Genomic DNA, 16,186 nt, shown 5'->3' on the forward strand with positions numbered 1-16,186 from the left:
CACCAGTGGATGGGGAAGAAGAGGCAAAATTGGGCTTCCTCAAGCACACACATTATATTAATTAACTATGGTCACAGTGATGCTGCATAAGAAACCATCTGAAAAGTCAGGGGCTGAAAAGAATCATTTATTTTCACTGATCTGCTGGAATCAGCTGATCTTTTTGGGCTCAATGGAATGGTTTTGCTGATCTTGCCTTGGCTTATCCACAGATTTGAGCTTTGGCTAAAGGTTGGTTGATCTACATTTTGCTCTGCTCCATAGCGCTTATCTTCCTCCTGGGATTATTAGGCTAGTCTGGGCACATTATACATATCCCCATGGGAATTGCAGAGGTGCAAGAGAGAAAATCTAATTACATAAGCACTTTTAAGGCCTCTCCTTCATCATCTGCTAACATCCCATTGGCCAAGTAAGTCATATAGTCATGTCATCATCAATGGAGTAAGAAAGTATAGTCCTCCCATGGAAGTGAGATGTAGGGAGTGAATGTTTCTGAGCAATAATTCAAGTTACCATATGCCTTCTCCAGGAGAAGGGGTATTCAGGCTTCTCCCCAGAGAAGCTGGTGTTCAAAATGCTTAAGGGAGGTGCTATTAACATTTTGAGTAAGATGATTTGTAGTGTAGGATTGTACAGTGCATTGTCAGGGTCTGGCATTCCTGGTTTCTGACAGTGGCATCCCCCATGACAATTCAAAACACTGCCATATATTTCAAAATGTCCCCTGGGGATGAGAACCATTGAGCCTTATCTTCTATAAGTCCTTTTATACATTCTAACTATTAGCCAAGCTGAACTACTCACCATTTGCTATATATGTGTCATGCTTTCCTACCACTGTCCTGCCCTTGAATACACTGTACTATTAGCCTGGAATGGCTACAGGTAAAACTTTGTCCTTCAGTTGTTAAGTTATCCTCTTGACAGTGCTTATGGTTGATCCTCACAACAGAAGTGATATATCCCTCCTTTCTCTGAACTATTATAGCTCTGCCCAGACCTCTCAACATGTAGAGCTTGAAAGTCCTTGGAATTTTATAGTCAAAAGAGACATACACATGTGAGACAAGATGAGGAAAATCCAAGCAGAGATCCTAAGGAACTAAGAGGCATCTTACAGACACTACATTAAGTAGAAGTAGACTAGAAGGAAAGTGTAATGGAGAATTTGACCCAGAAGGAATTGTGTTGGCCCCTCCGCTCAATAATGGGTATGATCTTAATATATAGGGAAAACGGAAGAGGCTGCTCTTGGTAAGAGGAAGAGCATGAGAAAGGGTGTGGAAGTGGGAATGGGCTGGATAAATATGGAATAAAGTGACAAAATGGAGCCAATTGGAGGAGGGAGAGGGTTTGGAGGTAGTAAGAGATGAGATCAGACGAGGTAGGATGAATCCCAGGATCCCAAAGGCACTGGGAAGTAACTATAGGCTTTTAAGCAGGAAAAAATGACATCACTAAAGTGGTCTTTAAGGAAGGCTTCCGGGGCAGGCTGAATTCTACATGACACCTCAGACTGAGAAGGATTTTAAGGCTGAACCGTAACCTATTCCCATTGGAAGGATGCCTGGGTCTAGACCAATGGTGGCTCTGATAGTGAGGAAAGGGGATGAACCCTAAAGACAACTTGTAAGGAGAATACAGTTGATCCTTGAACAACTCAGGGGTTAGGGGCACTTACCCCAGCCCCCACAGTTGAAAAACTCCATATGAATTTTGGCTCCCCAAAACTTAACTAGTAATAGCCTCCTGTTGACCAGAAAACTTACAGATAGCCTAAACAGTGAATTAACAATTTTTTGTGTTATATGTATCATATACTGTATTCTTCAATAAAGTTAGCTAGAGAGGAAAAAAATGTTAAAAAATCATACAGATGAGAAAATATATTTATAGTACTGTACATATATTTACTGGAAATGTGGCCACCTGTGAGTGCACTGGCCTCTGAGGGGCAAGGGCACTACCATGGAAATGGGCCTGTCAGAGACCCCAGTGAGTGGACAACCAAGTGGGAGTGTGTTGGTGTACCAGGGGCTCATGGGTTCCTGTGCAGTGCCATCTCTGCCCTCTGAACATGTTTCTCTGCTTCAGCCCAGCTCCTGCCCCAGACCTGGCACTTTACCCAACCACCCCATGGACTCACAGGGCAACCTGCAGCCCTGCCCAGTCCCAGGGCCCCTGGTAGCCTGGGTGGGCCTCCCTCATACTCAGAGGCTAGCAGGTACCTTTTATTGTGTCTTATAGAGACTTGGGTGGGCAGCTGTAAATAAATGCCTGTGGTTTTTGGTGTTAGCTCTTAAAAAGAAAGAAAATTCACGTATGTAAGAGGACCAGCGCAGGGCAAACCCATGTTGATCAAGGGTCAACTGTAATAACATGTGGTATAAGCAGGTGAAGGAAGCAAGAAGTCGGAGATTCTTGGAGTTTCTATAGGAAGTGTTTTAGACTTGGCAAAATCAGAGGCAACACTCTTTTTAAAACTAGGATTGTTTTTGGTTCTTTATAAGAAATTACAGGACATCGAGAGTCCAAAGATAAGTCATAAGGTGATTCTGTTGCCTCTCTAAACTTTATTTGACAGGACTCAGCTGTTGATACCTTGGCTTTAGCCTTCTGCATGTTTGGGTCTGCACTAGGGAGATTTCTGTTTTCATGTGTCAAAAGAGATTTGGACCTCTCTGGTATGTGGACTCAGTGGGTTTCTCTATGTTAAGCACTGCCCTAAACTTGGAAGGGAGTTCATGCAGTGATAGCTCTATTCTCCCATTTGAGGCAGGTTCAAGCCAAGGTTCTTTTATAGGAGAATTAAAAAGCCAGTTATCCCAATTTGTGGGCAAAGATTTTTTTCACAGGACCTTGCAACATCTCATGTTGCCTCTGTTGAAGTGACATGAGATTTATCAGAGAAAGATGCACAAGTTAATAGTCACAATTTCTTATTTGCATCTTTATCAAGAGGAAACATTATTAAACCAAGGATATGTTAGGCCTATAATAGAGAATTTGACTCAATGTTTCCTGAATCTAGAAAAATTAAGAACAAAACCTAGTCGAGCCAGACTCAGATGCTTCTAATGGACTTTGATGAATTGAAAAAATGATCTGAAAGCACTTTCTTGTGGATATTCATATGTTTACATATTTTGCAAGTGATGTAAATACTCTTTCCAGTGAAAAATTTTGTGATAAATATGAAACCTGTGATCTTTGACCATCATGCCAAATACCGGTCATAAAGGCTTCCACTAAATTTAAAAACTCATTAATATAAGTTAGTATAACATATTTATTAGAACTTGTAATATGAAATATATTAGTACACTATATAAAAATATAACATAATACATTAGTGAAAATATAGCATAATACAAAAGGAATATTGTCTTTATTATTCTGTTCTCATGCTTAGCCCTTCTTTCTGTTTTTGTTTATAGCATGTCCAATGGCCATCCCAGCTGATTTAGTCTTCCTTGTTGAGGAATTCAGCAGGGACAAGCAATGGAATTTCCAACAAGTTATCGACTTCTTAAAGACCACCGTCAGCTCTCTAAATGTTCATCCTGATGGTGTGAGAATTGGCTTGGTCTTTTACAGTGAGGAACCACGACTGGAGTTTTCCCTGGACACATTTCAGACCCCAGCCAAAATGTTGGAGCATTTGGACAAATTAACCTACCGGAGAAGAAGTGGAAGGACCAAGACTGGTGCTGCCTTGGATTTCCTGAGAAATGAGGTTTTTGTTGAGGAGAGGGGCAGCCGATCCAAGCAGGGTGTGCTGCAGATGGCCGTGGTCATCACAGAAGGTTTCTCCCAAGACCAGTTGTCTGAGCCAGCTTCTCTCCTCCGTAGGGCAGGGGTTACCATCTATGCGGTAGGCACCCACCGTGCCTCAGAGAGTAAAGACCTGGAAAATATAGCATCATATCCTCCTTGGAAGCATGTCATCTCACTGGAGTCCTTTCTACAACTCTCTGTTGTGGGAAGCAAGATTAAGAACCAACTCTGCCCTGAGACTGTGGACACAAGTGTTTCCATTTCTGGGATGGGCCAGGCCCCGCAAGAAGGTAGGTGGACCTTTTCCAAATTTGATCTTTTTAAAAAAAATCTTTACTTTACTTGTTCCATATACCCACCTCCTATACTCCTCAACCAAGGAAAGATTTTGGAGTCAACTGATTTAAAAACAGGAACAGAATAGTTATAAAATCTTTGTTTTGTTTTGATTCCTTTTCCTCATTCTTTTTCTCAATTTCATGAAAATATATGTATATTTGCTGTAGAAGCAAATCTAGGGATCTAGTATGGATTTACTAAATCTGAAGCTCCTTGAGTAGAAAATGACTTCTAAAAAGATAAAAACATTCCTGAAATTAAAAATTTTGACTTCTTATATTTCTTATATTCCCTGTATGAGTGAAACCATATGATGACTGTCCTTCTCCAATTGACTTACTTCACTCAGCATAAGAAATAGTGGAAGGGATTATAAGGGAAAGGAGGGAAAATGAGTGAGAAAAATTAGAGAGGGTAACAAAACTTGAGAGACTCCTAACTCTGGGAACAAGCAAAGGGTAGTGGAAGGGGAGGCGGGCAGGGGGATGGGGTAACTGGGTGATGGGCACTGAGGAAGGCAGTCGATGGGATGAGCATTGGGTGTTATACTATGTGTTGGCAAATCAAACATCAATAAAAAAATTTTTTTACTCCAAATATAAATGAACATTAATTTGCTAATCTTTTGTGTAGAGCCAAGGCTTTTTTGAATATGAGCCCTGCTGATTGGAGTTCTGTATATTTTCTTCATCAATCATCCAATAGTATAGTTTCTAGAATTTCTAGCTTCAGTTTCTTTAAAATGGGAAGAAAACTTAGCCACTTTTGAGGGGTGCCTGGGTGGCTCAGTGGTTGACCTTTGGCTCAGGTCATGATTCCGGGGTCCTGGGATCGAGTCCTGCATCAGGCTCCCTGCAGGGTGCCTGCTTCTCTCTCTGCCTATGTTTCTGCCTCTCTCTCTGTCTCTCATGAATAAATAAATAAAATCTAAAAAAAAAAAAGAAAGAAAGAAAAAGAAGACAGCTATTTTTGAAACAATCTTCGTATGGAATCCTTATTTTTATGGTCTCAAAAATTCAATTTTTGTAGTGCTATCTGATACACTAACAGTTTCCTTTAAAACAATTTACCTTTATTGGGTCTTTTCTAAGGAGTTACTTTGATTTCATAGACATAATAAACCCCTTTTATTCACACTCATATCCTATTGATTTGCACAATATTTGATTTATTGTATAATTGTAGTAACAAAACTACCATAAATAGGCTGAGGACAAACCTATGTTGCTCTTGGTTAGACTTACTCTTTGTTGACCTTACAATTAAAGTCAGTTATTTTACCAGTAAAAATGGGTGTATTTGGAAATAGCAGAGAACTGCAATTCAGATAGGCAAGCTATAGCAACAACAGTAGGCAAGCTCAACAAACAAAGGAGAGGAATATTATTTTATTGAGAAGGAAGAAATTGGGAGGGATTATTTTGAATGAAAGTCCATTGGAAAAATTCAAGAGTTACAGAGCGATGGTGGTTTCTCATTGGCTGAATTGCTGGGGTAGTTGATTTCTTGTAGGAGATGCATTATTCATTTTTTTTTTCCTATTGGGGCTATAATTGATTCTTTTCTGCTGAGGATTCTTCTGTTGGGGCCTGACATGGACAAGTGGTAGGGCATGAGAATTTTTCTTTCTGTTCTCCTGTCTCCATTTTAGAGAGGTTTCCCTTTATTAATTTTCACATCTTTCACTGAGTGAAGCAGAACTGTGTAGTGTTGCCCTTGGGGTCTTCCAGGGGGAGGGCACTCAGCGTATTGTGGGAACATCACTCATGTGTTATTGATGTGAGGGGAGAAAGTCAATTATCTGGTGAGCCACTTAAGAGGAAGTTGATTAGGAGAGCTCCTACTGTGTATTCGGTTTCAAAAAAATACCAGAGAAAACATAGCAGTTAAGTATATGCATCTTGAGTCAAACTGCCTGAATTTTAAATCCATAATTTTCCACTTACTGGCTATCATAAGTATCTTTGTGTCTGTCTGTTCATATGTCTATTTTTGTCCACCCGTGCTAATATTTCTGAGATTCAAATCAGAATAATAGAAAGAAGTTGACTACTTGAAATGTAGATAATTAGCTTAAAATTCAAAAGGCTGTGATTATGTCTTCAGGGGAAAATCACTGAGCCTTTTTTTTTTTTAAACAATCATTAAACAATCTTGCAATTTCTTCATTATTTGTGCTGAGGTCTAGAGATTTAAAATATTTAAATTAATTCCCATCTTTTGTTTTGGCCTGTATTTTTTTGTCCCTTTCTCCGTCCTAGGAATGAGAAACAAAATCATTAAATACGAATTTCATTTCATTGTGCACCCCCTACCTATAATCTGTAGGGAGGAAGGAAAGAGAAGTCTCCTTTTCTCTTCTTCTAATTCACAGACAAGGGCTGAGAGTTGGTTTTGTTCCCAGACTACATAGCCGCTAAAAAGAAACCTGGAATCAGGAAAATCAACTCCAAGTCTAGAGTGGTTAGAGGTAAAAGGAAGTTGGGGCAGTTTTATCAGAAATTTGTCCTGGATGACTACAAGATCATAATATCTACCATTTATTGGTCATCAGCTACGTGTCACATACTCTGCTAAGCACTTTGTGTGTGTAATAGATATGGATGCATAGCAGCATCCAGACTATAAAAATTATTCTCTCTGTTCCCTTCTGCCTCAAACTTCCATCTGCCAAGATTGTCCTGAATGTATATTGCCAGAGAGTCTTTAGGGCTCTAGGATCCTTTGGACATTGCAAAGGCCCTGGGCTGCAGAGGAGCCACTTTGGACCACTGCTGCATGGAACTGGCTCCAGAGATGCCTCTTCCTGCCCAAAAGTCTTTTTCTCAGACTCAGGCCAGCCATCTACCTGTCATCAGTGGGTGCTGGCTTCCGGCAAGATCTGAATTTCTGCCTTCTTTTTCTATAACTTCTCCTTGAGTCTCCAAGTATTCAATAAACACTTTACCAGAGAGATGGATAACTATTCTCCACACTCTTCCAAGTCACACCTCCTTCCCGTGCCTGCCCTGCCAGTATAGGATTGCCAGATACAATGCAGGATGCCTGGTTACAATAGAATTTCATTCAGAAAAAAAATACTTTTTTAAAATATAACTATGTCCCACATATCACATGGACCAAGGTTCTCCCAAATGAAAGGCCTGAGCAAGGGAGCCCATCTGCCTCCTCAGACCACTTCCTTTCAGCCAGAAAACACGAAAAGGCTCTCCATTCTCCCTGGGATGAGGAGTCTAGAGATTAGAAACATAAGGCTGGACCACATTTTCTGAGGGGTGCAAGGAGAAAATTATACGTCATTTTTTTTTTTTTTTTTTAGGAATCTGCTATGTGGCAGTGGGTGATCTTAATCATTAATTTTTAATACTCAGCTCTTCTATTTTTCTATGATCTTATTTAGTCCTCACTATAATCTTACTGAATAGGTGTGAAGATTGCCATTTGATAGATTAGGAAATTGAGATGCAAAGGGGCAAGCCTGGATACTAAGTAGTTGAGAAAGGATGTAAATGTAGATCCATTTTGCCCTTTGGAGTCTAAGCCTTAATACAAAGTGATTCATTTAAGTATGGTTCATTTTAAACAGAAAGTTTTATACTAAATTAATGACGTTTCAGAAAGCGTACTCTTTTGCTTATATTTTAGGAAGTCTGACTTGCATGGGAAACAGGAATATTGGATACCGAGACAGTTCCTAGCTCCAAATATGTCCTGATATTTTACTTTAGCTTGTCCCATTTGGAAAATGTCAGGTACTACTTACTTCATGTCTCCAGCAGGGTTCACCCAGAAACAGACTGAGACCAGGATATGGATGCAAGTGATTTATCCGGGAGGAGTCCCCAGGGGATACTGGTAGGGGTGTAGAGATTTGAGAAAAGGAAGGAAGGCAGCCAACAGAGGCTGAATTAGTGAGCAGGTAATTGCTGTAGGCAGCTGGGGCTCAGTTTTGCTGGGGACTCAGGGAAACTGTGTTGAGTTCCCCTCAGAGCTGTCCCACCCAACGGGCAAGGGAGCTGGGTATGTATCCACTACTCCCCTGTCAATCATTGCTTGGTGGCTGCTTCCAAACTCACTCCCAGGCATTGTGGCCTGTCTGCTGTGTGGCTGATCATGCTTCTGGTCAAACAATATCCCTAGGCAGAGTCACAGGTGCTTTCAGTAGAAAGCTGTTGCCTCCCGAGGGAATGATGAGAACTAAGGGTGTACGGGTGGGGATCAGGATTAAAGGCTTTGGCTACACACTATCTCACACTCCATTCTAATGGGTCACTCCTTCTTCTTATTGCCTAGACTGTGTGCACATTCAGAGGGCCGACATTTACTTCCTCATCGATGGGTCTAGCAGCATCAAAGATGCCAATTTTCTCGAAATGAAGGTGTTCATGAATGAGGCAATAAAGAGGTTCCAAATTGGGCCCGACAGAGTACAGTTTGGAGTCGTTCAGTACTCAGATGGAATTAATATTCAATTTGCCCTTAGCCAGTATTCCAGTATGGCAGAGCTGAAAGCAGCCATTGATGACATCCAGCAGAGGAAAGGTGGCACCATGACTGGTGAGGCCTTGAGCAGGATGGCTCAGGTCTTTGTGGATACTGCTCGCAGCAATGTGCCTTGGTATCTCATAATCATCACTGACGGTAAATCTGAAGATCCAGTGGCTGAGCCTGCAGAGGCACTGAGGGGAGAAGGAGTCATCATTTATGCTATTGGAGTCAAGAATGCTAATGTTATGGAGCTCAAGGAGATAGCTAAAGATAAGACCTTTTTCACACCTGAGTTTGATTCCTTGAAGGTCATCCAAAGAGATGTGGTTCAGGACATCTGCTCTTCAGAGAGTAAGTTGTTTCTTTAGTCTCTCTGTCCCTCCAAGTGTATGTATCTAATCTAATGAAATAGGCTTCATTCTCAAAGTATTGACTTCTTGGAGTCCAAAAGTGAATTTTGGTCACAGAGTGACCATGACCTGGAATGAAGCTAGCTGGTTAGATTTTATCTTTATCATACAGCTGTGTCTGTCTCATTTGTGCTGAGTCACAGAAAATTTATTTCTTTGACTTTCTCGTCCACCCTCTGTAAAAATATTTTTGTGTTGCATGTATGTCACCCCAGACTGTCCCTGGGGACTCAGAATTAATTGGTTTCAGGCTCTGAGTGAATGTTACTTTCTCCTTTTTTGTCCCCAGCCTGTAAGAATAGGCAAGCTGATATTATCTTCCTGATAGACGGTTCAGAATCCATCTCCCCAAATGACTTTGAGAAGATGAAGGGATTCGTGAAGAGGATGGTGAACCAAGCTAATATTGGTGCTGATGAAATTCAGATTGGCCTTTTGCAGTTCAGCTCATCCCCCCAGGAAGAATTCAGGCTCAACCAATACTCCTCAAAGGCAGACATCCACAGAGCCATCTCAAAAGTTGTGCAAATGAATGATGGCACTCGTACTGGGAAAGCCCTGACTTTTACTCTGCCTTTTTTTGACAGTTCAAGAGGAGGGAGACCCAATGTTCATCAGTATTTGATTGTGATCACTGATGGGGTTGCACAGGATGACGTAGCCATACCAGCCAAGGCTCTCAGGGACAGGAACATCGTTATTTTTGCCATTGGGGTGGGAGAAGCCAAAAGTGCTCAGCTTTTGCAGATTACTGATGATGTGCAGAAAGTGTACTATGAAGAGAATTTCGAGTCCCTGCAGAACTTGGAGAAGAAAATTCTTCTTAAGGTCTGCATTCCACAAGGTGCGTGAGGGTTTGTTATTTGATCCATGAGCCTGTTTTAAGTGTCAGAGATGATGTTATTTCTGTTAATAAAATGCAACTGATCTTTCTAGCTGGAGGTGGGAGTGAAGGTCATCCCGAAGGGAGGACAGTGGGCCTGAACACCGGATGCTGTGGTTCACCTTCCCCCGGGGATTCTTCTAATCATTCTCATGACTGTTACTACTTTGGACTCCAGTGGCCTGAACTTTCTCAGAACTCTATCTCTAGAAAGTCCTTACAACTCTTAGGTTTATTCCTTGTAGATAGAAGAACCAGACTGGAATAGGTAAACACAATTTATTGAAGGTTTGGGCATACCAAAAGGGAATTCAAAACAGAATAATGATCAGTTACATAGGTGCTCTTATGAACTAGAAAACAATTTCCTCTATGCGGCTTTGTACAGAGGCCTCTCTAATTTGTTGCCGGGAAGCTTTCATATGGCTGAGGTCATCCTCAACCCCATTTTAACTCCTCAAGTTTTTATCCTGAAGTAAGTTCCAGAGACAGGTGTTCCTCCTCCCAGAAGTCTGGATCTTCTCTTCCCCCAAGACTTACCTTACAATGTACAAGTGATCCAGAGAATATCTTCATGGATAGTATTCCTTCCTACCCAGAGGGAGTGAGATTCTCCAACACAATCACATTATAATCAGAATGGCTAACCATTAGATGGTCATTTTTTTGTGCCAGGGGCTATTGCAAGGGTTCCACATGTTAAAACATTTAATCTTCACATAAAATAGATATTATTTCACAGTTGGGGAAACTAAGTCACAAGAAAATCAGGTTATTTGGCCCAAGTAAATAGCCCAGCTGATATTTAAACTTGAGGCAATCTGGTTCTAGAGTCTGTGTACTAGATACTGTTCAATATTGCTTTTTGGTATAGTATGGTAGAGCATAAGAGGGCCTCTCAAACTTTAATATGCATTTGAATCATCTGGAGATCTTATTGAAATACAGATTCTGATTCAGTAGGTCATGGTGAGATTCTGCATTTCTAACAAGCTCCCAGGTGATGATGATCCTGCTGGTCCTCAAATTACACTTCAAGTAGGAGGGTAATGTAGTATAGTGTGTAGTGCAGTGTAGTGTAGCATAGTATAGTGCAGTATAGTATGATATTGGAAGGCATAATGAAGAGTAGTATAGTATAGAAGAGTATAATATAGTGTGATATAGTATAGAATGCCATGGAATGGCATGGAGTGGTTAATATAGTATAATAATACATAATAAAGTGTAGTAACGTATAATAAACCATAGTGTAGTATGAAATAATATAAAGGGGTATATAATGAAACCCTTAAAGCCCAACATTCCTATGTAAACCTCATGTGAAGCAGATACTATTACTATGATACTTAATTCCCAGATGGGAAAGGCAAGAGAGAGGCTAAGAAATACAGAGGGGAAATAATGGGAGTCAGGGTTTGAACTTTCCAGAAGTTTGGTGTTGAAATCTGGAGCCAATTTTCTGGAGTATTAAATTAATATTTTTGTTTATACTGTGTAAAGGATAACACTTTACCATGCCCTTGGTGAATTCAGAAATCAATTGAAAAGAGTGGATGTGTGAAATTATTTTTTAAATAAGCATGGATTGTGGGATGTCCTGCATTAAGCAGTTCAGATTTTTCAGGAGTCAAAGTACACTTTTGTTTGTGTGTTTATATGTACTTGGCTATTATCCTGGGCAGGAAAAGAGGCATAGGATTCCAGCTTCTCTTTTCAGATTATTTTGTACCGCATAGTAAATTAGGATTTACATTCATCTTCAGCTTTGTCTTTTGACTTTTTGATAAAATTAGCTGGATACCTCAGTAATGGCTGGAACCTAATTAATTCCAGAATTCTGGAATCAAAAGCTGAATCATAAAGACCTTAGAAATAACTTGGTAAGATTCAATCCTCTATATTCTGGGGGTGGGGGGGTGGGGGTGGGAAATGCTTGCATATTCTTGCATTTACAGAATAAAGCCAGCTGAAAATGTTCCTGGGAAAATGTAAATTAAAAATATTGGGGTAATATACCATACTGCAAAAAGGAAATTCTTTTTTTCCTGAAATTAAATCTGATGTAGAAATGGGATTTACATCTGTGAAAACCCATTTTGGTGAATTTCAATTAGAGATTTAAAAGTCAACACAAAACCAAGATTTTTATATGAAAGGAGAGGAGGAAGACATTTTCTGTCTTGGCAATTCTGGAAACCTATCTGGCCAGCCAGCACAGAGTGTATTATTTAGGGGATGGAAAACTCATGGCTTAACTAACCCTGGATCTCAGATCCCTGAGAATCTTTAAGACATTGTTTATAACAATTTTCACTGGTAAAGGGTCCAGTATTTATTTATTTTCATCAAATTTGTCCCCTAAAATCTATAATTATTTTTATTGATTCTGAGCCAAATACTCCAGTGTGCACTGGCTAAGGAAAAAATGTCCATATTCTTGGCTTGCCCTGGACAATTGCAAGTTATGCTTGTTGTCCAGAAGTAGTTAATAATAGTGGCCCTTTTATGATTGTTAAATTACATTTTAAGTCATTTGTCCAGATTCTAATTCAGGTGCATCTGTGACCAACTTTAGCTTCCTCATTGAAATTTTGTGCATGGTCTGTGAGTGGGTGGCTATACCCTGAAAGATCAATGGGTTTTCAAATTTTTGCAACACTCTTCCAGGAAGGCTTACAAATTTTAAGGTAGAAGAAACAGAAAATTGGGAGTGGTTGTCAGTCTTGATCTTTTCTAATATGCTTCTCTGAAATAAGGTATATGCATGGGTGGTGAATGAAGAAAGTAACTTTTGGAGGAGAAGGGAATAGTACAGCATGTCCTGAAAGAGACTCAAAGCTCACTTATATTCCCTTCTTTATCAGTTTATCAAACATTTAGTGAGCATCTATCTGTATTAGGCATTGGGTAAAATGGTATAATCCCTGCTATGAAAGAATCTTTGTTTAGTGGGAGAGAAGGTCAAGTAAAGTAGCATAGATATGCAGGGGCATTTAATAAGTCAATTTGAGGAATTGGGGGAGGGAGGTCTCTGGAACTACAACTTGAAGGACATGTATTGGGTTAGCCATATTGGGATAGAAGAGATGGGAAAGGACACTCAGGTAGAGGGAATAGGATCTGCAGAGGAACGGAGGTATGAAACACTATATATTGTACCAGTTAGCTTTGCTGTATAACAATCACCCCCCAAATTAAATGAACACTACCATTGTTTAGCTTGTATTTCTACATGCTGGCTGGAGGTTCTTCTTTGAGGGTTGGCTGATATCTTCTGAGCTTGGTCATGCATCTATAGATGACTAATTTGATTTTCTTCTCTTTTATCTTCAAAGAATGCAACATAGATTTGTCTGTAGGAATTGATATTTCCACTTCCACAAGGCAAGTTCAGCAGAAGCTTCAAGGATTACTGCCAGGGGTGATGCAACAGTTGGCCCTGCTTTCCAACATCAGCTGTAGTGGTTCTGGTGGCCTCAACATCATGTTCCGCTACTTGGTCCCTGGTTCAAATGGCCAGCTTATGTTTGACTCAGGCTTTAAGAAGTATAGTGATGAGATTATTAAGACCTTCTTAATTAATCAGACTGCCAAGAACAACCATATGGATGTGGATTTTTTGCAGTCCCTGGGAGATCATACTGTCCATCTCTCTTCTGCTAAAGTGAAGGTAATAAATGCTGAGAACCCATGATATGAGGCCAATTACCATGGTGGGAGGGATAAGGCTTTTGTGACTGAAGCCAATAAACTATTCTTCACTGGAGAGTCTGCTTAGTGGAAAACCATAGTCTTATTCAGTAAAGAGCAACGAGGGATATGTTTTCATTCAATTAATAAATATTTACTAAGTCCTAGAGACTCTGTACTTAAATAATGCCAGTAGGGATAAAAGGATAAATCCCTGTCTTCAAGTTGCTCATAGTTTAGAGATCCAGATTCTTCCACAATGCAAATTCATTCCAAAGACAACTTGGAAGATATTAGCTCCTTATGGTCATTGATTGCCAAGTAGAGTAGGGCCCGTTATTGTTCCATTCAGCACTTTGAGCTGTCTTTAGTACCTAGCTAATGGCTTGTTAGTGGTCCTCCCTTCCTGGTGCCCAAGAACTATAAACCCACTAAAGCCTACTGAGATGAAGAGATTTTATGTGATGTTTATTAGAAAATGATATCCCCAAACTTTGAAAGTGACATTTAGTTTTTCCCTCAATCATGCATTCAGTGGATTTATTTCTTAAATTATGAAATTCAGTTTTAAATTATATTTTTCTGTGAGTAAAGATAACACATTTTAATTATAGAAATGTATTGAAGTTTTGTTGGTATTGATAAAGGTGAATATTGATAAAGGTGAATATTGTGAGACTATTTTGGGAAGGTGTTTTTGATAAAGGGAATGCATTAAGCTGGTTCAAATTCTTTTTTTGGTGTGGGATCTTAGGGAGGTTGAAGTAAAAGTGAATGTATAATAAAGTAATACATGAGTGAGTGAAATGAAAGAGGGTGAAAGGCTAGATACAACCACAAAAGCTAAGCTTATCCTCACATTTTTACAAAATATGTGACTTCCAGTGTTCATCTTGCCCCTATCCCCTTCTTCCCATCCATCCTTGCTCTCCACCACCCTCCTCTCTCTCTCATAAACAACAGGTCCTTCTAGTGTTTACAGATGGGCTAGATGATAATTTCCAGAGACTGAAGGAAACATCAGAGCTTCTCCGCAGCAAAGGTAAGTGCTCATGGTTGCCTTGGGTGTACTACTCCTCCCACAGGGACCAGGATACTCTTTCAGATTTCCAGGTGGCACTGGATTCCATTAAGCCTTCCATAGACTAACTCAGGTAATTGGAGCTCAGTGCTCACAAGACTGATTCCTTGTATAATCAGGGGCTGTTCAGGACTGAGAGAACCCAGGGTCCCACATCCCCAACACTGATCAAGGGCCACTCTGACTGAGACAGGACTGACCAATTATAAGCCTGGCATCTATCTGCTTTTGAGGGTTGAATGTGTAACTCCTATTTCATGATGAATGGGTGCCTATTTGCTCTTGCAGGCTACCAAGGGGTCAATATGTTTCTTTTTCCTAAACTCTAGAATCCCCTTAAAGCTGGTCTTTGCTTTTTCTACTGCCCTTCCTTCCTCCTTTTCTCACCAATTCTTCTGCTTTTTCCATCCCCCAAAGGCTGCTACTAGTCTATATGGCATCTTTGTGAAATTATAAAAAGATGCCAATGCTCTGGGTGTATGCAACCCTTTGCCTGGGCACCTGGCTTGATAAGTAGAGTGCTGGGTGGATGTCAGGGCCTACCAGCTCCCTCAGCTGGGTGTGCCTGGGCAGTACCACCTGTACAGTTGGGCACGATTGCTCTTCTGTTCCCATTTTGTGTCATATAAAAGCTCTAAAGTAAACTCATGGTGAACAACCAGCAATTCAAGCTCCCTGTACCCTTCTCCCTTCTCTGTAGAGTATGTTAAGTATATTTCTCTTGAGATGATGCTTTCTGTTGGTTAATGGTGTGCTGGAATATTTGCTGTGATAACTTGCTCCAAACTGGATTTACCACATAGGAAATTTAAAATGTTGCAAATTTTCTGGAAGGGAATTTGAAATATTTGACCAAAGATAGCAAACTTTGCTTATGTGCTAGATCAGCATTCCATTTCTAAAAATTTATTTTAAGCGATAATTAAGAATACGTAAACAACTTGTAACCACAAGATTGTTAAATAGCTTGTTTATAATAGCAAAAAGCTGTTGTGTGCATGTATGTGTGTGTGAATTTACTCTTCAAAATAGTAACGGGAATATTTGTCCTTAAATTCTATGAACAGTGATTTCTAGCCAATTTGAAAAGTGTCCTTGCCATTTTGTTTTCTGTTTATATGGGCAAATCCAGATGATTTTTTAGTGCCTTCATTAGTAGGATGGGCTCATGCTGCAATAATAAACAACCTTCAAATCCCAGTGGCTTAAACTAGCAAGAATATATTTATATCATGCCTTATGACCCGTTCATTTTTGTCTCATTCTCATCACTCAAGGACCCAGGCTGAAAGAGGGTCTATTCCTGTGGCAGGAGATAGGAAATGGGGCAAATTATGCACTGCTCTGAAAATTTCTCACAGGGAGTGACACATGTTATTTCTGCTCACATTTCATTGGTCAGAAATGCAGTTTGAGACAAGACAGGTGAAGGATATAGGAAGAGTGAAATGATGCATGAATATCTAGGGCCAGAACAAAAACCAGTCAAAAGACATGCAAGTAAATCTCCTA

The 16,186-nt window shown here is 40.1% G+C and overlaps 1 protein-coding gene across 1 annotated transcript in view; it reads left to right on the forward strand.

Annotated features, from left to right (window-relative positions):
• LOC112661094 (collagen alpha-4(VI) chain-like) overlaps positions 1 to 16,186 on the forward strand; it is a 127,796-nt gene that overhangs the window by 26,136 nt on the left and 85,474 nt on the right. The window contains 5 exon segments of the mRNA XM_035705178.2: positions 3,441 to 4,070; positions 8,413 to 8,958; positions 9,307 to 9,861; positions 13,239 to 13,573; positions 14,557 to 14,635. Of these exon segments, the coding sequence (XP_035561071.2) occupies positions 3,441 to 4,070; positions 8,413 to 8,958; positions 9,307 to 9,861; positions 13,239 to 13,573; positions 14,557 to 14,635 (2,145 nt within the window).

This window comes from Canis lupus, chromosome 23, assembly GCF_003254725.2.
Source record: "Canis lupus dingo isolate Sandy chromosome 23, ASM325472v2, whole genome shotgun sequence".
NCBI classification, from domain to species: domain Eukaryota; kingdom Metazoa; phylum Chordata; class Mammalia; order Carnivora; family Canidae; genus Canis; species Canis lupus.